A 27,413-nucleotide genomic window follows, 5' to 3' on the forward strand; every position below is an offset into this window, starting at 1 on the left:
ACTCTTCATCTGTCTCCCCTGTATAAAACCTGTTTGGTCAGTATGTATCAATTGTTGAATAACCACCATTAACCTATTTGCTAGTATTTTAGTAAAAATTTTATAATCTACATTAAGTAATGAGATAGGTCTATAATTTTTTGGTTGGGTAGTATCTTGATCTTCTTTGGGTATCAAAGATATAAACGCTGTCTTCCAAGATGGGGGCACTTTACCTTCCGTTTGAATTTTAGTGACCTTGAGTCTTTATCAGGGTTTTAAAACAAGTTCCAAACCCTTCTGTTGCAAAGTCAGTGTAGTCAAATAGGAATGAACAAAGGATACATTGTTTCAACTAAAAAAAACTTCAGACTTAGGCTTCCAGACTTAGGCAGATTCAACTATTTTAATACTTTTTCCTTAAGTATTTTTAATATAATTTTGAAACAAGTAGAAGGAGAAGTTTATTAGAATAAAAAAAGTTTTAGTTTAAGCCAAAAAAATTAAAGTAGTAAAAAGAAATGGAGGAAAAAAGATCAGTCCATTCACCTCAAGCGAATAAACAGGAAACATTGCAGTCACTTCAGTCCACAAAACATCGTTACAAGCAAGAGCAAAAAAATTTCTAAGGCAGCCCAATAAGAATTAAATTGGTTGCTTTGTTCTTACTTAAAGGACTAATTTAGCTTGAAAAAAAAGTTTCTTAGGGCAATCTTCTAAAAGTAAAAGAACAAAAGAACCTCACCAGATGGAACACTTTCACGTCTTCTTTCTTTCCTGGGGGCTGCCTGTTTGCCGCCGGTTGGAAGCGCTTCCCTTGGGTCGATCAGAGACTTTGCGATGTCCCTGCGACCAGCAAGGTCTTGTCTTCCCAGTCACCGTCTCTTCGGGATGGTTTAGGTCCTGCTGGACCGTCCAGGGGCAAAAGTGTCATCAGCGGACTTGGATTGTCGAGTCCGCATGATGTAATGTCGCGACATTGGCTCCTCCTCTCCTGCTGGACCTTCATCTTATCATGCGGTGCCAGTTGAGTCAGATCTTTGGGAAACGATCAGAGCTACGACAGTCTTTTACAAGGGGAACCAAAACAGCAGAAGCCCAGCTACATGGCGATCTGTATGACACGCTTAAAACACTGGGGATGAGCTGTCTCCCCATCATTGGGCCCATAGCAGTTGGTGTAGAAATTATAGGGTCACCCACTTTGTGCATCAAACGATATCAGGAACCTGGCATTCCTGTGGGGTCACTATCAGAGGAACAATGCCCATCTGAAATGTTCCTTGCCCCCAGGAAAACCCTTGTAGACATAAAATTGACTCACAGCATGTCTCCCTCTGCTCACAAGCTCTTCCAACAGAAAATCACTTTCTCGCTCCCACCTCCACTTGTTTTTAACCGATGGGAGAGGAATCTGACCACTGGAAGCTGCCCAAGTCCATTCCAACCACCCCGACTTCCCATTTGGCTTTCAATACAATCCACTACGGGAGTTTGTGTTTACTTTCCCCCTGGAAACACCAGTTCCCAATATCTCTTTGAAGGGCCAGTCCTCAGGAATAAGCTAATGGACCCTAATTAAGAAGTTCCATTACAGCCCCTGACTGGTATGTTCCTAGCAGGAACTTTAGAAGTCTGGACTAATGAAATGAACCTCCGAGCCCGTGCCTTCTCCATGAACATGGGTGTATGTGTAGGAGAAAATTGAGTTTTCTTTCTATGTGGGAGAAATGCCTATCTGTGCTTGCTCACTAATTGGACTGGCACATGCACCCTAGTACACCTCCTCCCCAAAATGGTGGGGGCATAAGTGGTGAAAAGGCCCTCCCTGTACCCTTCATGGGACATGTTCAGAAAAGAATGCTGCTCCTAATTCCACTATTAGCAATCTTGGGAATAGGGACAGCAGTTGGAATGGGTGTAGGTGGAATAACCCATTCCATTACACAGTTCAGGCAACTGTTGGAAGAATTCCAAGAAAGCCTGAACCAAATTGCTGGCACCTTGGTTGAAGTCCAGGACCATATAGATTCCTTGGCAGCCATGTTACAGAACCGGCATGCCATAGATCTTTTAACTGCTGAAAAGGGTAGGCTATGTGTATTCCTGGGAGAAGATTGTTGTTTCTATATGAATAGATCAGGAACAGTTCGGGGGGTGGTCCAAGAACTACGAGATCAAGCTTCCTCTATTGGTCAAAAAGTACAAGGAACAGATCTTGGCTACTGGGAACAGGTTGGATCAAGCAAATGCTATTTCTTTTATTATGTGGAATAGCAAGTTTAGCCTTCCTCCCTTGCATAATACTCTTGCTTAAACAACTCGTTATGAGGTCTGTAAAAGAAATATGGGCTGAAAAGGAGTTAATGTTAACTGAAAGCCTAATCCCATATACCTTCAAGGAAGATGAAGTTTCAGATACTAGCTCGTATATTCAAATTGCACTCTTAGAAGTGGAGAAAGTAATTCCGGAAGATAAGCTCTAAGATGTGTATCACTTGTATCCTTGCTTTTTTGCTATTCTGTATCCTGCATGCTTATATTGTTAATCTAATAGGCTAGACTCAATTGGAGGTATTAATAGAGTCTAGAAGGGGGGGATAAAGAAGAATAAAATATGAATTAAAATATAAGAATGAAGACGTGGCATAAAAGGGACAGTTAGAAACTTGCTTAAGGGAACAGGGAAATGTCATCAGTCTCTAACCACAAGATGTTCTGGCCAACTTTCCTATGTCAAAAGTCCAAACCACAAGGTTCAAATAAAGTTCGTTAATGACATGTAGTCCATACCTGTAACAAAAGGAGAAGTAAGATCCCCATCTACTTTTAAAGCTTTTCCCCCAAAATAATAAATAAGAAATGAGTTAAGTATTTCCATATTGCGCTGCTTTTGAGAATGCATAAGAACGCATGCTTCCACAATGAAGGTTGTTCAGAATTTGCAATGTTAGCATATGCTAGCTTTCTGAACCTCGCAGCCAAATAAACTTTTCCTGTATCCTGAGATGTCTAAAGCCTGTCATTTTCTGCAACAAGAAGTCCCCCTCCCCCAATTTTCCCCAAGGCTTCACAACCGAAAGGTGAAAACATCTGAACGTTTCCCCTCCATACACACAGATACATTTCTTTGACTAATCTCCTCGTAAAACCTCCTCCGGAAGAACCCAGGAACTTTCTGCAGTATCAGCAGCCTATTACTGAGCAGTGTCGAGCCATTTGTTCAGCCTAGGAGATATATTTTAGACTTTTTTTGCACTTTTCGGAATTACCAGCATTAGCTGATTAACCATCGGGGAACTCTTCAAGTCCAAGAAGCTTCAGTAACCTGCCAAATGCCAAAAGCTCTTGGACACAGCTGCTGAAAAAGCACGTGATAACCTCCTGTTTCTATCTACGTCTGACCTGTCGAAGTCCCTTCTCTCCCGTCATCCCTGCAAATCAAGGCTCCGCCAGGCATATCCTCCTCCACCCACGAACATACGGAAGCGCTCAAATACCTAGTATACAGAGCCACTTAATGTGCAAGTCACGCCGTGTGCAGAGGCCAGAAGGATGAAGTACTAATGGGGGACAGTCAGTCAGATGCAGCCTGGACTCACAAGGCCAAAGGTTAGCGTATGTATTCGAAAACGGGAAGGGGGCAACTGAGTCTCCAAAGTTCGGGCTAAAAGTTACTTTTAGCTTTGGCAGCCGGCTTTGGTTGACAGGCAACCAGTTAGCCCAGCGGCAACAGCCCGGACAACCTCAGCAAGAGAGCGCAGGCCCCGCCTCCCCTGTGCTTTGAGGCGGTCCCGGCTATTGCTCCCACGCCGCCCCTAAGCTCAGCAGCTCGCGAGTGTAACAAGTTGAGCTATGTCGTAGCTGCTGGCCCTGAAGGCTGGTTGTCTGGGGCACTGTCCTTGTCCGCAAGCGGGGGATGTCTTGGAGCCTTCCAAGGGCAATCGCGAAGAAGGCCATTGCCGGAGCGAGAGTGGAGGAAAGCAGAAACACTCGCCGACCTTGCGGGAGAAGAGCACTGCGAAAACCCAAGGTAGCCGAGGTGTTGGGTCTCTTCCTCTTCTTCCCTCCTCCTTGACTTTGCAAAAGGCGGCGAGGTTGAGAAATCCACTGGCGGAGGTCGGAAAGGAAAAGGCCCACGTGGGAGGTGGGCGACGACCTACTAGAAAAGGAACTGCGTTGCCTCCCGGAACTAGGATGCTCCTCGGCAAGATGCTACTGTAGGAAGAGCTTTTTGCTTGGGACCGCAGCGCTGCAGAGGCTCTGGAGAGACTTGGGCGACTGGAAGCTTCACCAGCCTGACCGAAACAAGGAGGACGAGAAAGGCTCTCTTCCGTGTAAAGGGGGGTGGTGAGCACGGCTTTTGTTACTGGCCTTTCATCGTGCGAGCGTGGCTGCGTGTCTGTGTAGCATATTTTCAACTTTCCCCACCCCTTGGCTGCTGAAGTACCTTCGGAAGCCAGAGTTACTCCAGCATTGCAACTCTGATTTTAAACAGTGTTTACTGTTCACCCTCCCGTGATGTTGCCAGGGTTTTCTGAAAAGCGCTTTGCCATTTGTCCTCTTTCTTCAGAACTTCTCTGCAGACTTCTCTCAACCTGAGGGCCAAGCAGTCTCTGCTTGAAAGTCGCTTGTCCTGTTTGAGCTTGAAAACAATCCACTTTGATTATTGCAAGATAAAAGAAGAAAAGATGGGTGGTAACCTTGGCTGCCACCGCTCCATACCTAGAGACCCTTCGGATCTTTGCCATAGCCGTAAATTCAGCGCTGCATGCAATTTCAGCAATATCCTTGTGAATCAGGAGAGGCTAAATATTAACACAGCCACAGAAGAGGAGCTCATGACTCTTCCTGGGGTCACCAGGTTGGTAGCCCAAAACATTGTAGAATATCGTGAGTATATTGGTGGCTTCAAGAAAGTTGAAGACTTGGCCTTGGTGAGTGGAATTGGAGCTGCCAAGCTGGAGCAGGTGAAATTTGAGATCTGTGTGAGCAGCAAAGGAAATTCTGCACAACATTCACCCAACTCTTTAAGGAAAGACCAGAATCTGGATCACCTTTCAGCTATTAAAATCAACATTAACACAGCTACACCTGCTCAGCTCATGAGCATCCGTGGGATCACAGAAAAGATTGTCAACAGCATTGTAGAATACCGCAGAGAGCATGGGCCCTTCAAAAGTATTGAGGACTTGCTTAAGATGAACTGTATCAACTCTTCATTCTTTGACAAAATCCGACATCAGATCTTTGCAGAACGATCAAGACCCCCTTCCACAAATACGAATAGTGGCCTTAATTTCACTGTCAAGCCTCACCCAAGCCCCACATCCCTGAGCCTCCAGAGTGAGGATTTGGATTTTCCTCCTGGAGGGCCAACACAGATAATCTCCACACGGCCCACAGTGGAAATTTTTGGTGGGGTGCGAGATGGGCGACCTGTGCTGAGAGTGGCCACTTGGAATCTGCAAAGCTGCTCTGCTGAAAAAGCCAACAATCCTGGTGTGCGAGAGGTTGTATGCATGACTTTGTTGGAGAACAGGTATGGCAGAAGATTGAGGAATATTTATTTTTGTTTGTTTCTCTTCTGTTGCTTCCTTATATCCTGCATGTCCTTCCTAATAGTAAAACAGTGCCCAACATTTTATTGGTATTGATATATAATTATTCATCGGGCTTGAGAGTCAGTTTGGCATCAAGTTAGAAATTGGGAGACCTCTACTCTCTTTTTCTACTCTCTTTTTAGGCACAAAGCGAGCTGAATAATCTTGGGCCAGTAACTTTCTCACAACTATAGAAAGGAGACAATAGCAAACTACTTCTGAAAAACTTTGCTAAGAAATTTCAGAGACCTGAAAGGTATACTTGATGAATCAGACATGATTGAATAGCAAAAAAAAAAAAAAAAAAAAAAAAAAAAATCAGTGTGATAATTCATGGCTTACTTATGAGTTTACCAAGTCATTATATTTTTTAGGGTGATGTTTTTAGCCTGGTATTACAGTTTTATTATTTTGGTTACAAAATGACAGGAAATCATACTATCAGTTTTCAACAACTGTGATCCAACATGGCTCTGCACTTCAGGGCACACATTCAGATGGCCTACTCTTGGATTAAACTAACAAATATATAACTGAGGCGATGAATGCAATCCCTTTTAATCTGTAAACCACATATAAATGTTTCAAGTTTTAAAGAGCCACTATGTCATGTACAACATTGCTGAACAATTGCTTTATGACATTTGGTCTACATTAATATTTTTTTCTAAACAGAAAATATGTTTGTTTTAGCTTACTGCATAAAGCCAGACATTAACTCTGTCAACGTATAATGCAGCCAAGGCTTTCAGCCTGTTGGTATAATGTAAACATTGTGGAAATATGCAAGATTCTATTCAGTGAATTGCTTAATGGACCTATATCTCACTTATGCAATGCTGTATGTAGATAAAGAGGACTATTTTTGGTGCATTTTATAGGAGGTTCTTTTTATGACAGTTTTAATTGTTCCTGGCATAAATTGCAGAGTAATTGTAGATTGTATTTCATATTTTCCTGCGTTTACTTTGTATTTTAATGGCTCTTTTCTAGATTATTTTTCTTGATGTTTTACCTTTTATTTATTTTTGATCTGTAGATTGCAGTTTGAAACAGAGCACCACAAAATTAAAGCTGTGTGTGTGTGTGTGTGTGTGTGTATGTGTGTATGTATGTATGTATGTATGTATGTATGTATGTATGTATGTATGTATGTATAATGAGTTTAATTGGTAATCAAAAACTCTCATATTCTGACAGCTTTATAGATATGTTAATGCAGTTCTTGCAACAATATGCAAGTGGGGTTCTTCCTTCCTTTTTTCCTTCCTTTCTATAGCAATCTATTTACATGTCTGGTATTTCCTGATAGCTTCCATTAACTATTTGCCAAATCTGACTCAGTTTAACTTTTTGATATTAACCAAGTTGACTCAGCATGACTTTGTCCTAGTAGCATGCAATAACGAAATGTGGTAATGCCAGTTTAAAGGATACTATAGTGTCCCTGGAAGTTCAAGTTTCCTGTATTATTATTATTTTTATTATTGCAAGGAGTCATAGTTGGATCAATAGCATTTGAGGAGATGTGAGGAGGTTGAAATTCTACCTCACCTTAGCCCTTAATATAGGTTATGGCTTTTAATGTTACTGGAGCACACTGTTCTGAAGTCAGCTTGAATATGAGTTATTAGAGATTATGACATAACAGATGTATTGTGGAGTGCAAAGTGTATAGGCTTCTTCATCTTGATACATTTAAGGATGAACTTAATATGGTAATCACCATGAAAAGCCTCTGTAAAGAATTCATTTGTTTAAGTATTTATGATCCCTGAATATAGATTAAAAAAAACATTAGGCAATAGCATTTTTTTGCATATTAGTACTCCATAATCAGGTGACTTTGCTGTTATAAAAACTACACACACAACTACACTTGCTTGTAATGCCAGCATAATTCAGTGTCTATACCATAGATGAGGATCTTCTGCATACATATTCATGCTTAAGTCAATTTTAAGGATGTATCTACACAAATATAATTTAAATCCACTTAGCCACATTCTAGGTCACATGCAGAGTTTGGAATGATCAATATTGCTAAATAAAATATGATGCTCAGGAAGGGAAACAAGTCTGACAGGCATTGGTATGATTATTAACAATGCTAAAATAATTTGTCTTAGTCCTTAAAAATATTTTTCAGATTCAATGCTACAAAAATCCAAGCTTATTGTAGTTTATTGTTCCAGTTTTTATCTGAAAAAAATATGTATAAAGAGTTTTATGGAATATATAAGTAGCAGTATTCTTTAATGGACAATAGTTTTGATATTATTATACATAAAGTATACTTGCTGTGGTTATACTTGCGCTGTAACATGTAATTGGCATAGTTTTTATTCACATATCAGTAGTGCGGAGATTGAACTTCCTTTAGTGTACCATATTACAGGTTTTTTAAAAAAAATATTACAAATTCCAAGTATGATGGAACAATGAGAAGTATCTCTGAATTGAGCAATTTGTGCTTTTGGAGCTGAAGCTTTTGCTGCAATTCTGTTTTGCAACATCATTTAACATGTTAGCAAAAACTGCATTTTGCAGGACACATACATAGCTTTGTGAATTTTCATAGAAGCAAAACAAACCATTTATTTGTTTATGTAGGGAATTCATTTGCTGTCCATCTCATATCCAATGATCACTGCCATACTGTTGCTGATCTATCTTAGAAGTGAATTCATTTGTTTTTGTATTTATATTCTTCATATTCCATTCTATTCCAAAGATGCTGAGCAACTAAAATCAAAATTTAAAACCTGTTCACTGGCATCCTTCAGTCTCTGAAGACTATGGTATTGTGCTCTTGAAAGAGTTCCTAAAACAGCATCTGGTATGACTAAAAAGGCCACTTCGAGAGTGGCAATCCCTTCCACACTGAAGGCAGATACATTCTGTCCCCTGCCCAGCCCCCAGATTTCACTGGTTCCAGGACTGCCTCTTTGCCTCAGCTTGCTGAACAAGTGTCTCTTCGAATTGGAGAAGGCCATGCTGCATCTTTAGCCTCTAAGCCAAACGAGCAGAGGCCAAGGTTTCCCAGTTGTTAATGTCCATTCCCAAGGCCTTTAAATCCCTCTTGCAGATATCCTTGTATCGCAGCTGTGGTCTCCCTTGGGGGCACTTTCCATGCACTAATTCTCCATACAGGAGATCTTTCGGGATATGACCATCAGCCATTCTCTCAACATGTCCAAGCCAACATAGATGTCACTGTTTTAATAGTGTATACATGCTAGAAATTCCAGCTTTCGGGTCTCTGTCGCACATGTGGGGGGTGGAGAGATACATGTGCAAGCCTGGGAGTGAGGTGTACATGGGTGCATGCACAGAGGCTGGGGCACACGGGGGTTACTCATGAAGGAGGCAAGGCACATGCAGATTGTTACACGTGCATGCACGGGTGATGGGGAGGAAGGGGGTCATGTGCGCATGCTTTGGGTGCACATGGGGAAACATCAGAGGTGGGTTCCTACTGGTTTGAACTGGTTCGGCTAAACCAATAGTGGCATGCTGGCCTAGGTCACAGAACCATCAGTGACCCAGGCTGGCCACGCCCCAAACTGGTTCCCTCAATTGCCACTGCTGTTGCCGGCATGTTTTTTGGCTGGAAAAGGGGGCAGAGAGAAACAGTCCTGTTGCCAAGGTACGCAACAGGGAGGGAAAGAAATTTCACTTTCAGCCTCCTGTTGCAGCGCAAGGCTTTGGGTGAAGGCGGTAGGGAGGTTGAGGGGAGGGAGGCAGCAGGTTGAGGGGAGGGTGACAGCAGCAGTTGTTTCTCCCTGCTCCTCCTCAGCATGTGTTCAAAGGCCATTGAGTGAAAAGGAGGGCAAAAAACAAAGCAGGGGGGAGGGGGCAGGGCAACCCAGGCACGTGTGCCTCTCGGGCTTTGCCTGTATATGTTGCCTCTAAAGTTAAGGGGAGAAAAAAAGGCGATCTGTCAGGACAAGCCAAGCAGCTGCTGTTCTGGGAAGACGTGCACCATTTAGTCACTTATGCTTCCCCTCCATTAAAGCCAGTGCCGGGAAAGAAAAGAGGGGAAAGTCTCAAGGGGAATGGCAAGCTTGTGAGGGAGGGGGAAAGAAGAGAGTGTGATCACAACAAGAGGGATGGAAAAGAGGAAGGGGCAGTTGTGATGTTGGCTCTGTCCTCTATCAGGCTTGCACGGGCCCACACACACACACACAAAAGGGGAAGAGAAAGAGAGAAAGAGGAAGAAAGATGAGAGAGAAAGGGGAGAAAGAGGGATGAGAAACAGGAAGAGAAAATGGGAGAGAGAGAGATGAGAGACAGAGAAATAGAGGAAGAGAGATGGTCCATAGAAAGAGAGGGAGAAAGAGATGAAAGGGAGAAAGGGGGGAGAAATAGAGATGAGAAAAAGAAAGAGGGAGAAAGAAAGAGGGAGATGAGAGGCAGAGAAAGGGAGGGAGAAAGAGATGAGAGAGAGAGGTGAAAAAAAGAGAGGGATAAAAAAGAGATAGAGGGAGAAATAAAGAAATAGAGAGGGGGACCTGTGGTCATTAAGCAAACACTGTAGTTGTTAAACAAGTCCATTTTCCCCAATGGACATTTTTAACCAGAAACCAGAAGGAATTGTTGCAAGCTGGCAAAAAACCATAGAAAGCCTCAGTCACATGACTGTGGGATGTTGTAACTGGTCCTAAATGAGTGTGTGCACGTGCGTGCGTGTGTGTGCATGACTGTCAAAACTCCAAAACAGGTCAAGTAGGTCTGGGGAGGTCAGTCGTAAATTTGCTAAGCAACTGGCCATTAAGTGAGGATCACTTATATTTGGCTTGCCTTAAGGGTTCAGAGCTGTATGGAATAAAGAAAAAAAGGAAGGAAGGAAGGAGACAGAGGGAAGAAGGGAGGGAAAAGTGAATGACATATAATTGCATGAATGGATGGATGGATGGATAGATACATGATGGGAGAGAGGAAGAAAGAGAGAGAGAGAGAGAAAAGGAGAGGAAGGAAGGACCACAATCTCCTGGCACTAGAAGTGGCTTCAGAAGATGCTTTGAAGCAGCATAACTGTTTCAGGGCTGGAAGAGATCTCGGAGGTCATCTAGTCCAACCCCCTGCTCCAGCAGAAGATCCTTACAGAATCATAGAATAGCAGGGTTAGAAGAGACCTTGGAGACCATCTAGCCTAGTCCCCTGCTCCAACAGGAAACCTTATATTGTCTGGATTATTTTGGTGCCTCTAACAGAGGAAAATTGCCAGAAAGGAGGAGTTTACTAGGACAAGGCTGCCATTCAGAGGAAGGCACAGGTAGTCCTTGATGTATGACCACAATTGAGCCCAACATTTTGGTTGCTAAGCAAGAGCATTGTTAAGTAAGTTTCACCACATTTTACTCAATCCTTGACATCTCCTGGCTCTAACAGTCATGTGCAGGCTAGGAAAGAACATCTGTAGGTATGTGTAATGTTCTTTTTTAATTTTTTTAAATTTATTTTCAAAACAAACATACAACTCCTCCTTCTTTACATATTGTAGAAAGTGTATCAGCTGGTTACAAAAGGCTTTTGTGCATCTCTTCCACCATCATCAAATATAATTCATATTAATTCAAATATCTTAACTCAAATATTTACTATATTAACATCATCATACCTCCACTTTTATTTGACTATAGTTATTTAAACATCCTTCATCCTTAAATATACCAAGATTCAATACATAACCACATGCTGGCATTTCATTTACTTATTTGTGAAATCCTCCATTAACATTAAATCCTCATGTCCTGTTTTAGCTAAACATCCATAATATTTAATACCAAAATTTTCTAATCCTCCATGTATATAATTTATTATCATTATCCTTTCTTTATTTAACTATATCCTATGTCATAACATTTCCCCCCTATTAATTAAAACTTAACTGTATCTAGTTTTGTTTTTTATTATAATTATTATTGTTGTTAATAATCCTTATATATAGTCCAAAAATATTTCTAACCTTCCCTTCTCATATCCAATTATTACTTATCATAACAGCTCAACATTGTATATATTACTATCATTATCAATTTTTATTTAACTATACCTATTACCACTGGATTTAACTAAGTTTAGCTAATTTTGAATTATACTCTTCTATCTATCAACCTGTATCTCTCCAATAACAAAACAATCTTATATCTACTGCCATTTGTGGATCCAATTCTCCAAACATCTTTTTAAACAAGTTTGTACAAAATGATCTTTGCACCTTCTTGTTTGTAGTATCTCATATAATGTTGACGCCCTCCTTTTGTTTTCTTTTTCAGCTTGTCTTTAATTCTCAGCAGTGTTATCAAATATTTTGCAAATAGTGTTTCATAGTCCATAAGTTCTTTAATGCTTTCTTCTCCTTCTATGTCCTGTCCTTTGAAATAAATTTTCTCTCCATTTAATTCCTCTTCAAATATTCCATTCTTTCCTTCCTCAGAAATAAACCAATTGGCACGAATATCAACAAGCTCAAACTCTTTTTTTTTGAATCTCAAAGGTTTTATTTCTTTTAAAACACAAATATTTCATCATTCGTCAATCATTAAAACATCGAAGTACAATTTTTTTTGTATGCCCCTCCCTCCCTCCCTTCCCCCTACCCCCTCCTCCTCCCCCCCCCGACTTCCCAGAACCCGTACATGGTATGGATTTTTAACAAACACAGTCTAAAATCTATTGAAAAAAAAGAAATAAAGAAATTAATGACATTCTACATTGACCTTAGCTTCTTCTTGCTGAACTAACTTTAAACAATTTAAACCATTTCTGATCTTAAGCATAGGCTAACTGGAGTTTCTTGGTCCTGTATTTATTTTGTATATAGTCAATCCATTTTTTCCAGTCTCGTTTATATCTCTCATTTGAGTGATCTTTAAGATATGCCGATATTTTAGCCATCTCGGCTAAGTTTGTGACTTTCAATGTCCATTCTTGAATTGTAGGCAAGTCTTCCTTCTTCCAGTATTGTGCCACCAACAGGAACTACAATAACAAGTCTGGAAGCAGTGGGAGGAGCTAGGCCTAAGATTAAACAGGCCATGCAGGAAGCTCTAAAAATGCTTCAGCCAACCAAAGATGACAACTAAGATTTTAACATGGAATGTCAATGGACTGAATTCTCCACAGAAGAGAAAGAAAATATTTCACTATCTCAAACAGTTTAAGAATGATGTAATTTGTTTTCAAGAAACTCATATCAAGTCAACTGATAAAAAATATTTGATTAACTCAAAACGTGGTCAACATTTTGTAGCTTCCGCTATGGAAAAGAAGAATGGTATAGTTGTATACTTAAGAAAGCTCAAACTCTTCCATTTCAATTTTTTGAATTTCCATCTTCTTATTTTGTATTTGATGAACATCCTCAGTTTTTTCTTCACAATTTGTTGCCAAATACACCAAATAATCCAATTTTCTTTCAATTCTTTCCTCTCTATCAAACACCCTCTTCAAAGCTGAAAGTATCGCTTGGAGAGAGGCTTGAAGAGACACCATGTTTATACGCAGTTGTATTTTTTCTTAAAAGCTCAGCAAGACTGAAACACTCACCAGTGAAAGCAAACTACAAAGGAACAGCTGTACAATCTTATCAGATCTTAAGCCAGAACAGCCAAGCAATAAAAATGTCGAGATGTAAACAGTCAATTTGTAGCTTACAGAGAGTCAGTAGAAATGTTATAGTAGTCCGTCCATTTGAAAAGGTTTATTTAGAATCAATCCATGTAAATAACATTTAAAAAGTAAGATAACCACTGTCCAGAACCATTACAAAGATCAAAATCGCTGCTAAGTTCTTCTATTCTTTGATTTAAGTTAGTTTTAAAACATTTTAGGCAGTCTGTTTTTTTTTAAAAATAATAAAAGTTTCTCACCAGCTTAACACTTCTCCATATTGTCCTGACTTTGTCAGCCTTGAAAGACTGGAATTTTTACTGCCAGCAGAAGACTTTAGACCTGCTTTTCTCAGAAATTTTGCGATATCCCCGAGATCAGCAAGATGTAATCTTCCTGTTCACCATCTCTTTGGGATGATTTAGGTCCATTGGAACCCCCCAGCAATAAAAGTATCGAGTGCGATCTCAGAGCTTTGAGATCGCACGTTGTCTCATCACGGCATCCAGGCTCTGCCCCCGTGTAATGTTCTAATGTACAGAAATTATAGTTAAATGTGTGGCAGAAAGTGGACTCTAGGTGTGTTTTTCCAAATGCAGTAAGTGAGGTTGAATAGTTTTAGAAGAGTGTGTATGTGTATGTGTGTGTGTGTACATACACATACAGTATATATAGTAGATAATGTATCTTTTTGTGGTGCCTATACGCCCTCTATACTATGTAATATGTATGTACATATGGCATATATACATAGGATTAAATAGTATATTTTGGATGTTCAGAAGTAGTAAATAAATAGACAGAGAAATTGTATCTTGTTGAGGCCTTTGAGGCGAGGAGATGCCAAGCAAGGTGCTCCTTGACATGAATGATGTCAAGTTGGCCACACCCACCCAGTCACATGACCAACAGTCACATGACCATGAAGCTACACCCGCCCAGTCACATGACCAACAAACTATGCCCACAGAACTGGTAGTGAAATTTTTGAAATCCGTCCCTGGGAAACATGCACATGCACGGGGGTGGGGCACACAGGGAAGTTGCATGTATATGTGCAGGGTTGCTGATGTATGTGGGTGAGAGGCACATGCATGTGGGTGAGAGGCACATGCAGGGGGTCACATGTGCAGGAAGTGGCGAGTCGCATGTGCAGAGGTGTGGCATATGCAGGGGGTCACCTGTGCATGAGCAATTGTTGGGTACATGGAGGATGTCGCACAAGCATTGCATTATGAGCACATGTGCACGCACTTTGGGCACACGGTGACAAAAAGTTAGCCATCAGTGAGCTCAAAGAATAAACATGGGGTTTTCTACTGAGGGAAAGAGAGGTTATAAATTATATAAGTAAAAATAGACTATCTTCCTTCATTACTCATATTTGGAATAATAAATTAATTAGAACTGTTCTAAGTGTAGATATGTTGAAACCTGGGAGTTGTTTGCAAGTAGAGTCCCTCTGTTGCCTCAATAATACAGATAGCAATCATTCACAACCGGGGTGGATGGGGGAGGTGAAAGGAATGTTTGAATGATTGGAGATAACTAGGGGGCTGGATTATCATAGAAGTGTTGATGGTAGTTGACTGAAGAGTGAGTGCTGAACTGTGGAAAGATATTGTAAGTGCTGCCAATTTTATCTTTTACCTTATTAGTTTCGTCTCTAGGATCTGAATGCCATATTAACACCAGGCTTTTGCCAGGGTCAGAACAGTTCCTAATCTTCCTAATTCCATACTATTAACATTGGCAGGGGTGGAACACTGATTAAGAGAGGTTACTCTAGAACTCTAATTGTTTCCAGAAATCACTTGAAAAATTTCCAAGCAACCTCTTCTCTGAGCTGAATAGGAGATTTTGTAGATGGTCTACCAAGTAAGTGCCTAAAGCAGTGGTGGTTAACCTTTTTTGGTGCCGAGTGCCCACGCGTGAATCATGCACTCATGCCCCAATCCCCAAAGTGCAATGTGAGCACCCCCGGTCATGCACCCTGCTCCTTGGAGAGGCACCTGCAGAGATTGGGAAGGCACAGGCAGCAAAAATGTAGGAGAAAGCTAGGGCATGTTGTGGGAGAAACTGTGGAGATTGGGGAAGGCATGGGAAGCAGAAATGCAGGAGAAATCTAGGGCATGTTGGGTGAGAACCTGCAGACATCAGGGAAGGCACGGGCATTAGAAATGCAAGAGAAAGCTAGAGTGCGCTGGGGGGAGAACCTGTGGAGATTGGGGAAGGTCCTGCCTCCTGCGCATCCGCAGCAGGGACCCGAAGACCAGCTGGGTGGCAGGAGGCATGCATGCATGTGTGTTGGAACTGGGCTGGGGCAACAGCTTGTATGCCCACAGAGAAGGCTCTGTGTGCCACCTGTGGCAAGTGTGCCATAGTTTTGCCATCGTGGTTCTAGAGTCTCAACATCTTTTTTACATAGAGGCGACAAAAACTAAATGAAGTGTGAACTAGTGTGGCCTTACCAAGGCATCATAAAGTGGTATTAAAATTTCATGTGATCTTGATTCTATCCATTTGTTTATGCAGCCTAGAACTATGTTGGCTTTTTTAGCAGCTGTAGCATACTGCTGTCTCATATTTAAATGATTGTGCACTAAAACTCCAAGATCCCTTGCACAGTTACTACTATTCAGGGAGGTACCACATATACTTTACCTGTGAATTTTGTTTTTCTTATCTAAAGGTGAAAGCTTACTTTTTTCACAATTGAATCTCATTTTATTAGATAGTGTCCAATGTTCAAGTCTGTCAAGATCAGGGGTGGGTTGCTGCCAGTCCCCGTTGGTTCTTGCGAACCGGTTGGTGACCGGACCCAGAAGTAAGCCTGCCCCGGCCCCGGCCCTGGCCCTGTATACCCATCCCAACCGGACGGTATTTTGTCCCTTCTGTCTCCTCGTTGCTCAGAAAAGCAACTTCGGGAAGGTCCTTTGCTAGCAGGCAGGTTCTAGGACGCCTGCCGCCACCAAAGGACCTTCCCGGAGTTGCTTTTCTGAGCAACGGGGAGACAGAAGGGACAAAATACTGTCCGTTTTCCCCGTGCTCAGAAAAGCAACTCCGGGAAGGTCCTTTGGTGGCGGCAGGCATCCTAGAACCTGCCTGCTAGCAAAGGACCTTCCCGAAGTTTCTTTTCTGAGCAACGGAGAGACAGAAGGGACAAAATACTGTCCATTGTCCCCGTGCTCAGAAAAGCAACTTCGGGAAGGTCCTTTGGTGGTGGCAGGCATCCTAGAACCTGCCTGCTAGCAAAGGAGGACCTTCCCGAAGTTGCTTTTCTGAGCATATAGCCCCTGCCGCTTCTGGACATCTATTGCAGTTGCGAGGAGCTGAGGAGAGCATGGAGAAGAGCGTGAAGGTTCTTGGCACTCTGGGAAACACAGCAGGGAGAGGTGTGCGGCTTGGTTTAGACTCCCTGGATGTCACAGCAGCAGCTCCAAGCATGCCAATCTCGGCGTTTTTTGCATCAGGGCGTGCTGCAAGTGAGAGTGAGTAAAGACCTTTTCCGGATTACTGGTGGTGGAGGTGCGGGCCCATCGCCCCCTGCTCAGCAAAGCAAGTCAGGGGAAGTCCTTTGCGCTGGCGGGAAAAGGCCTTCACCCATTCCCTCTTGCAGCACGCCCCAATGTAAAAAACGCCAAGATCAGTGTGCTTGGGGCTGCTGCTGTGATGTCCAGGGAGGCTAAAACAAGCCATGCGCCTCTCCTAGCTGCTTTTGCAGCTTACCAGAGTGCCAAGAACCTTCGCGCTCTTCTCCGTGCTCTCTTCGGCTCCTCGCGACTGCAATAGACATCCAGAAGCAGTGGGTGCAGCTGGACTGGAGAACTTTCTCTTCTCAGAAATAAATTTTCAGTGAAGCTGTGGCAGCCTACCTGTCCCTTTCAGGTACTTCGACCCCCAGGAGGGAGGGGTCATGGGGGACATAAAGGGAGCCGCAGCTCCTCTGTGAATGGAGAGGAAAAAGTTTGGCTTCTCTCTGCCATTTAAAGGCTACAGCAGGGAGAATCCCAACTTTTTTCCTCTCCCTCCATTCAGAGTGGAACTGCTCCAGCCTCCCCCCCCACACACACACATTGCCCAGTAATGGGGCCAGCCTGCTCTGCCCCACAGTATTTGGGTGGCAGTGTCCTCTATTTGGGGGGGGAGAGAATTTGGTTGCAAAAAGGGGGAGGGGGCAGACTTGGAGGGCCTGTTCCTTCTTCCCCTTTTCCTCTCAGCCCTGCAAATCCAGAAATCTCCCCCGCTCCAAGCAGCAACTGATACCCTGCAGGGGGGAGGGGGGCAGGAGAAGATAGTCGGACAAGAGAAGTTGAAAGTCAGGAAAGATGGAGCAATTGTCCAGCAAGAGGAGTTTCTGCAAAAGGGAGTGGGGTGGTGGGGGGAAGGAGGAGAAAGATAGGACAAAAAGGAAAAAGATAAGGAGGGAGATGACTGTGGGGTCATTTGGTGTTCTCTGAACTTGGTGGCTTTTAATTATTTTTAGGGAATTTTTATTTATTTATTGTTTATAGAATGTTTGTTACAAGAAATGTTATTCCTTTTTGCAAATATTTTATTTGTGATGCAATATGTTGCTTTTAAGTGTGTCTCAAGGTGGCTGCTTTTCTATGGGCAGGCCAGGTTGGTGGAAGGCAGCTTTGCAGATTTTGTGTGTTTCTGTGTGATACCTGGTTGTTTAGGTAATTGTGAGGTGGTTGCTGGTTCTGTGAGCTTCCTGGCACTGTCCTTTATAATTTCCCACAATGCCTTGATGGTTTTTATTCTAGTGGCTTTCTCTTTCCTGTATTTAGGGTTAGGGAAAAAACTGGTTTCATCTGCAGTCTTTGGGGGGGGAATTGTTATTTTTTGGTGTTTTCCTGGCACTGCCATAGTTTGTGTGTGTGGGTGTGTAATGTCCCGCAGTTATCTACACATTAATAATGGTCAAGTACTAATTATATTTCCTTATACATTTTAGTGACCTTTCCTTACATAATTGGCGTTTTCTTTCATACCTTTAGATTTCTAATTGCTGTTTCTGTTAGTTAGCAATTGATAAAACAAATCCCACCTGAAAAAAATATTCGAAGCCTTCTTGATTTTAATTGTCAGCTTTCGCAAGGGAAGCCCCCTGCCCCCCCTCTCCAGCCTCGCCTGGCTGGCTAAGTCTGCCAGGCGACCTGCTTAGTGTCTTACCTGTTCCTGCTGCCTCTCTGCCTGCCTGCTCCCTGTTGCTTCCATCCATGATGACGAGGATCCATTGCATCGGAGTGCTGCTGATTCTGCTTGCTGGTAAGTGACCCAGGTTTTTTTTCTTTTATTTTTTTAATGTATTTTAAAATAATATTTTATTTATTGTGCATAGAATTTTTTAAAATAGTTTTACTTAAAAGTATTGAGTGTACAATATTTTAAAATGGTTTACTTCAATTTATTGTGTGTGGATTCTTTTTTTTAATTGTCTTAGACTATTTAAAAAAAGATTCTATCCAAAATAAATTAAAATAAACCATTTTTAAAATTTTTATACTCAATACTTTGAAATGTATTGTGCATAGAATTTTTAAAAATAGTTTTATTGTAATTTATTGTGTATGGAATATTCTTAATGGTTTCATTTTAAATTATTGTGTGTGGAATAGTTTGAAATGGTTACAGTGTAAATTATTGCTGGTGGATTGGAATAATGGTTACAGTATACTATGGCTGGTACAATACCTTAAAATAGTTATACTATAAATTATTGCTGGTGGAATACTTAACAATGGTTTTTAAGGATTTTTTTTATTTATAGAATATCTTTTTTAAAATTATTTTTTGAGGAATTTTTAAAAATTGTTTATAAAATATATTTACTACAAGAAATGTTATTCCTTTTTGCAAATGCTTTCTTTGTGATGCAATATGTTGCTTTTAAGTGTTCAGACCAGGTTTATGGATCTCAAAGTGGCTGCTTTTCTATGGGCAGGCCAGGTTGGTGCAAGGCAGCTTTGCCAGATTTAGTGTGTTTCACCCTCGTTGTTTAGGTAATTCTGAGGTGGTTGATGGTTCTGTGATCGCCTGCCCTTTATAATTTCCCACAATGCCTTGATGGTTTTTATTCCAGTGACTTTGTCTTTCCTGTCCTTAGGCTTAGGAAAAAAAAACTGGTTTCATTGGCAGTATTAAGCATTTCTGCAAATCCTATTGAAAGAAATAATGGCATTTAATATGTGATATATTCAGATTTCAGTCTTTCTGTTTCTTCTGTAACAGCTGAAACTTACTGCTAGTGCAAGTTTGTACATTTGTGCTTTAGGACAGAAAACTAATTTTCAAACATTTATTCCATTTCTAAAATTTTCTATTGATGAACTGATTTCATCTCAAGTTGAGAAAATCAAGGTTGCCCTAGGTGCCTTCTGTGCCCAGCTGTTCCTATAGTTCATTACTGAAGGACATATCCTAATTTCACTTTACAATGTAGATTTTTACATCCATTAGACAACATGCTCTTTACCGTATCAGTTGTATTAATCCTTTTCTAAAGCTTCTTCTAGAATTGAGAATAAATAAATGCCAATTTTTTTATAATTTTGATTCATTTTAATTTAGTTTAATTTAGTTTTAGTTTAGTCAAGGAATTTTTTTAAGCCTTGAAATTCCTTCTCTCTTTGGGGGCATTTTGCATACATTTGTGCATTGTGAAGAGCATCATGCTCTTGCTTGTTCATAAATGGCATTTTATAGGTTTAAAATAAGAATGCCTTATTAAGATCCCAGTGTGATGCCATATTCTGATAGACTTCCTGGGATGGCAATTGTTAAATTACTTTCGATAAGGATTCTAGCATATTACATACATTATATATAATATATGGAAGGCCATATAAAATCTGGAACTTATTTTACAAATATTTCATTTAAAATGAAATTGATATCCCAATTGCTATAAATGTCAGACTTTGCAAATGTTATATATTATATAATTTTGGAAATATTTGCAGATTTCAATTTGTTTTAGTTTTATTCTTCTGCTTTAACCTACCATATTAAGATTGCAAAATCAGAATGTTCACTAAAAAGCAGCAGAATTAGAGCTTTATCTCTGTTCTTCTATCATCTGCATGTCTCGATTTTGGAGTCCTATCTATAGCAGCATGAACACTGTGCATAGATAGAAAAATGTTCCAAGTTTTCATCTGTTTACTTTCACCTAGAATTAAATCCAGGTGCATATAATTGTTATAATCCCTTGTTATTAGTATTCCCTCCTCCTTTTTCTTTGTATCCGGTCTCTCTATGTACGAGACCGTCTTCTGCCACATACCTCCCAGCGTCCGATAAGATCACACAGGATGCGCCTTCTCCAGGTGCCGTCGACTAGACAATGTCGTCTGGCAGCTCCTCGGGGGAGGGCCTTCTCTGTAGCTGCCCCGGCCCTATGGTACGATCTACCCCCAGAGATCTGGACCCTCCCCACTCTCTCGGCCTTCCGAAAGTCTACTAAGACCTGGCTATTCCGGCAGGCCTGGGGCTGTTGACCTCATGAATGAGGTCCAGCCTCACTAAGATTGAGTGCATGATGTGTCTTTTTAACTTGCTTTCCCTCTCTATTTTAATTTTTTTCTTAGTATTCTTTTTAGAGCTGTTTTTATGTAAGCTGCCTGGAGTCCTTCAGGATTGGGCGACATATAAATTCATTAAACTTTGAAACTTTGAACTCTATGCTGAAATTCAGAATCTAGGTACTTGAAAGTTCTTGCATGTTCTCCGGAGTAGCTTGTGGGAGGGTCCAGGAATTGGTATCATCATGTCCTAATCTGCCCAGAGTTTTAATTGAAGCCATGCCTCTCTGCTCTCTCTGTTTGGCTCCAGTTTCAACTCAGTCTCAGCTCAAGAGAGACCTATTATTCTTGGCACCTGAGTATTCCATTCTTGGACCTTCCTACTTCTTTCCTGTTCTAGACAATATCTCCCTCTCCCCCCTTCTGTTTTCTGGGGACCCAGCTGATTACCAGGGGGATCCAGTCGACTGCTTAGTACCTGGCTTGGTGACAATCCAACACAGGACAAGGCTTGCCCCTCAGGCTGCTTGTCCTGGGCCAGAGCTGAATCCTCCCACCCTCTCACCTATTCCTGACCTCCCAGAGTGCTTTAGGCAGCTGATTTCACAAGCCATATCTCAAGGTAATGCTTTGGGTTTGCAGCAGAGGAATCAGGTATCAGGAAGCTTGTGGGCCCCCAAGGCGTCATCTAGATCAACCCGGGCCATCAACAGCACAGGGACAGAGGCCTATTTCTCTTTCAATTGCTAGTGAGAGTTCCCTCTTAGGGGAAGAGATGCAGAGGGTGGTTGACCTTTCGGATGATGAGGAAACTCCCAGACCCTCCTGCCTTCACAGGCCTATTTCCTCTGGCCTTATTTAAGTCCCTCCTCTGCAAGGTTACCACCACGCTGCGGGGTACCACTACTCCTGCAGAGGGTGCCAGGGTGTTGGGAGGGGGTCTTTTCTCTGAGTCACAGGTAGAGAAGGAGGAGATTCTGGCCCCCCAACTGTTTCTGGATGTAGTCAAGAATCAGTGGGCACATCCTGGGATGTTTCCAAACCTCAGGGGTAATGACAGCAGATTTTACAATCTAGAAACAGGGTTTTCACAGGCATTACAGATACCTAGCTTTAATGTACCAGTGGCTGCCCTGGCTACTTCCACCTCCCTGGTTACAGGGGACATTGCAGATAACTTGAACACAGAGTACAAGAAGGCTGAGTTAATGCTGTGTAAAACATTCCAAGCAGCAGCCTGAGCCATTAAGGTGGCCACTTCAGCTGTACCACCTTTCTCAACCATACCACCTTCCTCTGGCTATGCCAAATGCAGGAGCACATTCCCTCAGCTGATGGCAGAGTGCAATAGGATGTCAAAAAGTTGATAGCTGCCACCCAATTCTCTTCTGATGTCACACTTAATGCTGTTAAGTATGCTTCCAGAGTGATCTCCTCTTCGGTCACCTCCAGAAGACTGCTGTGGCTTCGTGGCTGGCAGGCCAAGTTCAAGTCCAAGTGGAGACTAGCATCCTCACTATTCTCAGATGAGTCTTTGTTCGATGCATCTCTGGATCCCATTTTAGTGGAGAACAAGCGCAAGGTTCTTCCCACAGTGACCAGACATTCTGACCAACACCCTGCACCTTATTTCCAAAAGCCTCCTTTTCGACCTTCTGAGCAGGATTTCCAGCAGCACAAGTATTTTCCCCTGCACCTAGACAGGCAGGCAGATAGGCAGTACCCCAGAGATAGATCCAGGTACCAGATACAGGGTAAGCAGCCCTTTCATGGTGGAGGAGGCCATCCCTGCCACAGGGGTAAGTGATTCGGGACCAAATCACCCTATAAGGCCACTTTCCCTTATTTGTGGATAGCTGAGAATCCATCACCTCGGATGCATAGGTCCACAACACGGTAAGATTTGGTTTGAAATTGGAGTTCCACTTCCACCTCCCAAACCGATTCAGGATTTTCTCTCCATCCTGGAACAGGATCAAGCAACAGCTTATGAGAAAGGCTATCCAGTACCTGTTGGATATCCAAGGGATTGAGCTTGTTCTGGAAGTTGTTCCGAAGAGTTCGGGGGGGGGGGGGGTTGGATGGCTATCCTCAATCTCAAACATTTAAATTATCATCTAGCATACAGGAGATTCAAGATGTCCTCCTTGAAGTCTATTTTAGAAGGAATCAGGGGAGGCAATCACTTGGCATTAATTGATCTCACTGAGTCTTACCTCCACATTATGAACCGCCAGGGGCATTGGAAATTCCTCAGATTCTCCAATGGAGGAATTCATTACCATTGGCCTCACTTCGGTGCCTAGGACATTTACTAAGGTTCCGGTGGTCATAGCTGCCCACCTGTGCTCTGTCCCAGTTAGGTTACAGTGCTACCTGGACGATATTCTCATTCAGGCAGCCACACCAAGCAGATCAAAGGGATCTCCAGCTGACAGTTAGGACATTTCAGGATCATGTGTTCTCAGTTAATTTTGAAAGAGCCATTTGGAACCTACCACCAGATTTCAGCATCTGGGCGCCATGATTCATATAGAGGAAGGCAAGGTCTATCTGTCCCCTGATTGTAGGGATAGTATAGTTCAGTTGGTCAGACAGATCCATAGGGCACATTTTGTCCCTGTAGCACTTCTATCCAGGCTGCTGGAGAAAATGATTTCCTGCATCATGATAGTGCCATGGGCTCACCTTCATGCCAGATCATTGCAGTGGCTGCTGCTGCCTCACCAAATGAATGGAACCAGTGATGCTGACTTCAAGATCCAAGTGCCATTCCAGGTCCTCCTGTCCCTATGCTGGTGGACATATCCGGCCTTACACAAGGGCTATGTATTCAAGGAACTGGTTCGACTAACTTTGACCATGGACGCAAGCTCTTCAGCTGGGAAGTGCTTCTTGACATGCAACTAATCCAAGGTCAGAGGACCCTGTTGGACTTGCAGCACAACATCAATTGGCTGGAGCTCAGGGTGGTCCACCTGGCTCTTCTTCATTTCAAATCGCAAGTCAGCGGCCATCACATACTCGCACTGACAGACAACATGGCCACCAAAGCACACATCAACAAACAAGGGGCCACCCACTCACAAGTTCTGTGGCATGAAGCACTGAGGCTAGGGACCTGGGTGGAAAGACATCTTTTGTCGCTGAGAGCAGAACACATATTGGGCATGGACAATCATCTGCCAACTGGCTCAGCTGGGCCACAGTAGATCATGGCGAGTGGCAGCTGCATCCAGAACTATTCACTCTGATTTGTCAAAGGTTCAGGCTGCCAACCATAGACTTGTTTGCAACACCAACATACATGCAACTACCTAGGTTCATCTCCTGGTTTTCAGCCCAAGGTGCAGAAGGCATCAACATTCTCCATTGCAACTGGCCAGAGGGTCTCCTCTATGCCTTCTCTCCTCTCCCTCTCATTCCATGTTTCTTAGGGAAGATAGTTGTAGATAGGGCAGAGGAGATCATGGTAGCACAAGACTGACCTTGAAGGCCTTGGTTTGCAGATCTAGTAAGCTGTTCTAACCCCCTCCTCCATCAGTAACAAATGCTGAGACAAGCTTAACTGGAATTTCACAGCACTTTAATTAACAGGAAACATAAACTTTGGTGCTGAAAGCCCAAGCATAAACAAACAGATAAGAACCTTGGCAACAACTCAGACTTAGGCATAGACAGATAACAACTTCTCCAGTGTTATGAATGAAGTTGAATCCTGCAAATCAGACTCCTCCCTGAGTCCCTCCTTAAAAATGATCTTGAGAGGAACCTAATTACAACCAGCTGAGTCCAATTATCTTTTGTAACTGCATAGCTGTTTTCTCTGTCGATCTGCATGGTGTTACTGGGCATCTAGGACCACCTCCCTTGTCTCCTCATCACTACTCCAAGGCATGACATCAGGAGCACATTCCCTTCGGCTCTCACCACTTTTCCATGCCTCAGGCGCCTCCTGGTGGCCAACCGGCCTCTCAGCGTCCTTCTCGGAGTCTGAACCCTGTCCAGGGTCCTCCACCTCTTCCAGAGCCAACTCATAAGGCCCCTCACTGGCGGAGTCTGTTTGCAGTTCCAACGGCTCCTGCTGGGCCACAACAGTAAGCCTATCCATCTCTCCCCATTGGAGGATTCCCCGGAAGGAAATCTCCCTGTGCCAGGGGGTCCTCGTCCATCTGGAGCCTCAGTGACTCCAATTGACCACCTGGCACTTGAGTGGGATCGTTTGAGATCTGCCAACTTCTCAGCTTGGGTGACCAGTATCATTGAGGCCTCTAGGAGGCAGTCTACCACACAGATATATAATGTCACATGGTCCGCCTTTGTAACCTGGTGCCAGTCAGCGCATCTGGACCCTACTTCAGCTACCACCCCCAGGTCCTCAAGTTCCTTCAGGACAGTTTGGATAAGGCCCTTTCATGCAACACCATCCGCAGGCAGGTAGCTGTCCTGGCCACTGTGATTGCTGGGGAGGGAACCCACTCCCTGGCTTAGCATCCAGTCATTAGGAGGTTCCTGAGAGGTGATGCCAACATTAGACCCCTGGTGGTTCATAGGTTCCCCAATTGGGACCTATCCACAGTTCTTCAGGCTCGTGACCCAACAAATGCGCGAATGACAAAAGTGCGCCGACAAAACCGCGGCACTAAAACCGCGATGTCAAAAGCGTGCCGACAACAGCGCGCCGACAAAAGCGCGCCGACAGAAGCGCGATTTAAGTTAAGGTAAGGTTTAGGGTTAGGTTTAGGGTTAGGTTTAGGGTTAGGGTTAGGGTTACAGCGCGCTTCTGTCGGCGCGCTGTTGTCGGCGCGCTTCAGCGCTCATTCATCGGCGCGCTTTTGTTGGCGCGCTTTTGTCACCGCGGTTTAGTCAGGCGCGCTTTTGTCGTTCGCGCATTTGTGGGTGAACCTTCAGGCTCTTACCAGAGAGCCTTTTGAGCCCTTGAGATCAGTTGTTCTCCAATTTCTAACCCTTAAGGTAGTTTTTTTGGTAACACCCGTTCCTGGATCTTGCCACAAGACTCTGAGAAAGGTAGTTCAGGTAAGATCAACTGTTCTTCTGTGAAATGCCTATATATGTATAAACATTGAACATGATAGTCACTTGGAACTATGTTGTAATATTTTGAAATGTTATTATGTGTTTTCCATATTATTTAAAACCTGATCTCATATCCAAAAGGCTAATGCAGTTTGGCTTAAAAGAATCAAAAGTAAGAATTTATATTGTTAGTAAATGTTCAGCCAATTACCTTTCTATTTATGCGTGATTATTTGGAGTTTTGCTGGACTGTACTTTGTAGATTAATAAAATATGAATTTCATATAGACCTGCGTGGTACTTGATCCCAGTATCTCATAGTGGAAGAATTGTTTATATACCAACAGTACTTTTCTTATTAGGTGTATTGTTGTTATTACAAACATTTTCAAAAATTCCCATTAAGTCTTGAATATATGTATCTGTCCAGTGATCCTAAGATGTACAAATGGGAACAAGAGGAAGTTAGATGGCCCAGTTCTGTTCTGGAAAACATTATTCTAAAGGAACATAAATTTTCAGGGAATGCTGCCAATTGCCTTTGTTTAAAGTTGATTTATTTTTAGATTATTCATGGTAAAATGGTTTAATTGCCTGATTATGTGCTATCAAATCAATGTTGATCTTAGTGACTACATAGGTAGATTTTTCTCCTTGATGATTTATCCCTAGCCCAGTATTTCATGTCTTTAGTATAATCATAGATACTTTAACCATGTCTGTCCATCTTACTGTTGGCCATCCTCATCTTTCCTTTCCCTTTACTTCTCCTAGCATTAGAACCTTCTCCAAAGAGCTACATCTTCACATATCATAATAAAGTGGTTTAACATTGTTTTAAAAAGATAAAAACTAAAATTCCATTATTCACATTATCCTTTAGGAAAATGTTTTCAGAAAACTCAGAGCTAACTGTATTTGAAAATAGAAGAAAAACTTAATAGTTTGCTCTTACATTCTAGACTTTCCTTTGCAAACATATCTGGAAACCTGCATATCCAGCAGTGACGTGCAGTCAAGGGAGGCAGAGCCTCACCACTGTCATCATGAAAAGAAAAAAAAATTAAAAGGAAAAAGGCTGAGATAGTTGCTGCCAGAGTCACAGTGGATGACTCTGCTTAGTGCTTAACTGTTTAAAAAGCCTCTAAAAAAGTGGCCTCTACAGGAGGAGGTGGGAGAACCACGTGCCTCATTTAGTCAGACTTTATGATCACTCAAGCAGAGTTAACCAAGGGTTAAAAGCTGAAAAATTCCTTATGTAGATGAGGCACATGGTTCTCTTGCCTCCTCCTGTAGAGGGTGTTTTTAGAGGCTTTTTTAAACAGTTAAGCAGAGTCATCCATTGGAGACTCTGGCAGCAGCTAACCCAGCCTGACCTCATCAGCTCTTGCCTTTTTCCTTTTATATTTTTACATTTTCATCATGGCAGACAAGAGCAGAGTTGAAATCCTCTGTGAAACAGCTGGAAAAGGTATGTGGGTCAGAGGGAGGGGGAATAATTCAAAATTAATGTAATTTGTAAGTAATTGTAATTTGTAAGTAATGTGTGTGTGTGTGTGTGTGTGTGTGTGTGTTTGCTTTTCTTCACTCAGAGGGAAGTGGGTAGGAGAGGCAGGGAGGGCAGCCCGCCAGCTTTCTTTCTCTGTGT

The 27,413-nt window shown here is 42.4% G+C and overlaps 1 protein-coding gene across 3 annotated transcripts in view; it reads left to right on the plus strand.

Annotated features, from left to right (window-relative positions):
* The first annotated feature begins 3,564 nt into the window (after window positions 1-3,564).
* EEPD1 (endonuclease/exonuclease/phosphatase family domain containing 1) overlaps window positions 3,565-27,413 on the plus strand; it is a 197,532-nt gene continuing 173,683 nt past the window's right edge. The window contains exon 1 of one of the 3 annotated variants that reach the window (XM_087713082.1): window positions 3,565-5,521. In XM_087713082.1, coding sequence (XP_087569208.1) covers window positions 4,671-5,521 — 851 coding nt within the window. In that variant the 5' untranslated portion in view covers window positions 3,565-4,670. The remainder of the gene's footprint in view (window positions 5,522-27,413) is intronic. The other 2 variants (XM_087713081.1, XM_087713083.1) reach the window with 2 other exon arrangements.

Source organism: Thamnophis sirtalis, unplaced genomic scaffold (genome assembly GCF_051295495.1).
Source record: "Thamnophis sirtalis isolate CommonGarterSnake01/CBP01778 unplaced genomic scaffold, rThaSir2_p1.2 scaffold_4, whole genome shotgun sequence".
In the NCBI taxonomy this organism is placed as follows: domain Eukaryota; kingdom Metazoa; phylum Chordata; class Lepidosauria; order Squamata; family Natricidae; genus Thamnophis; species Thamnophis sirtalis.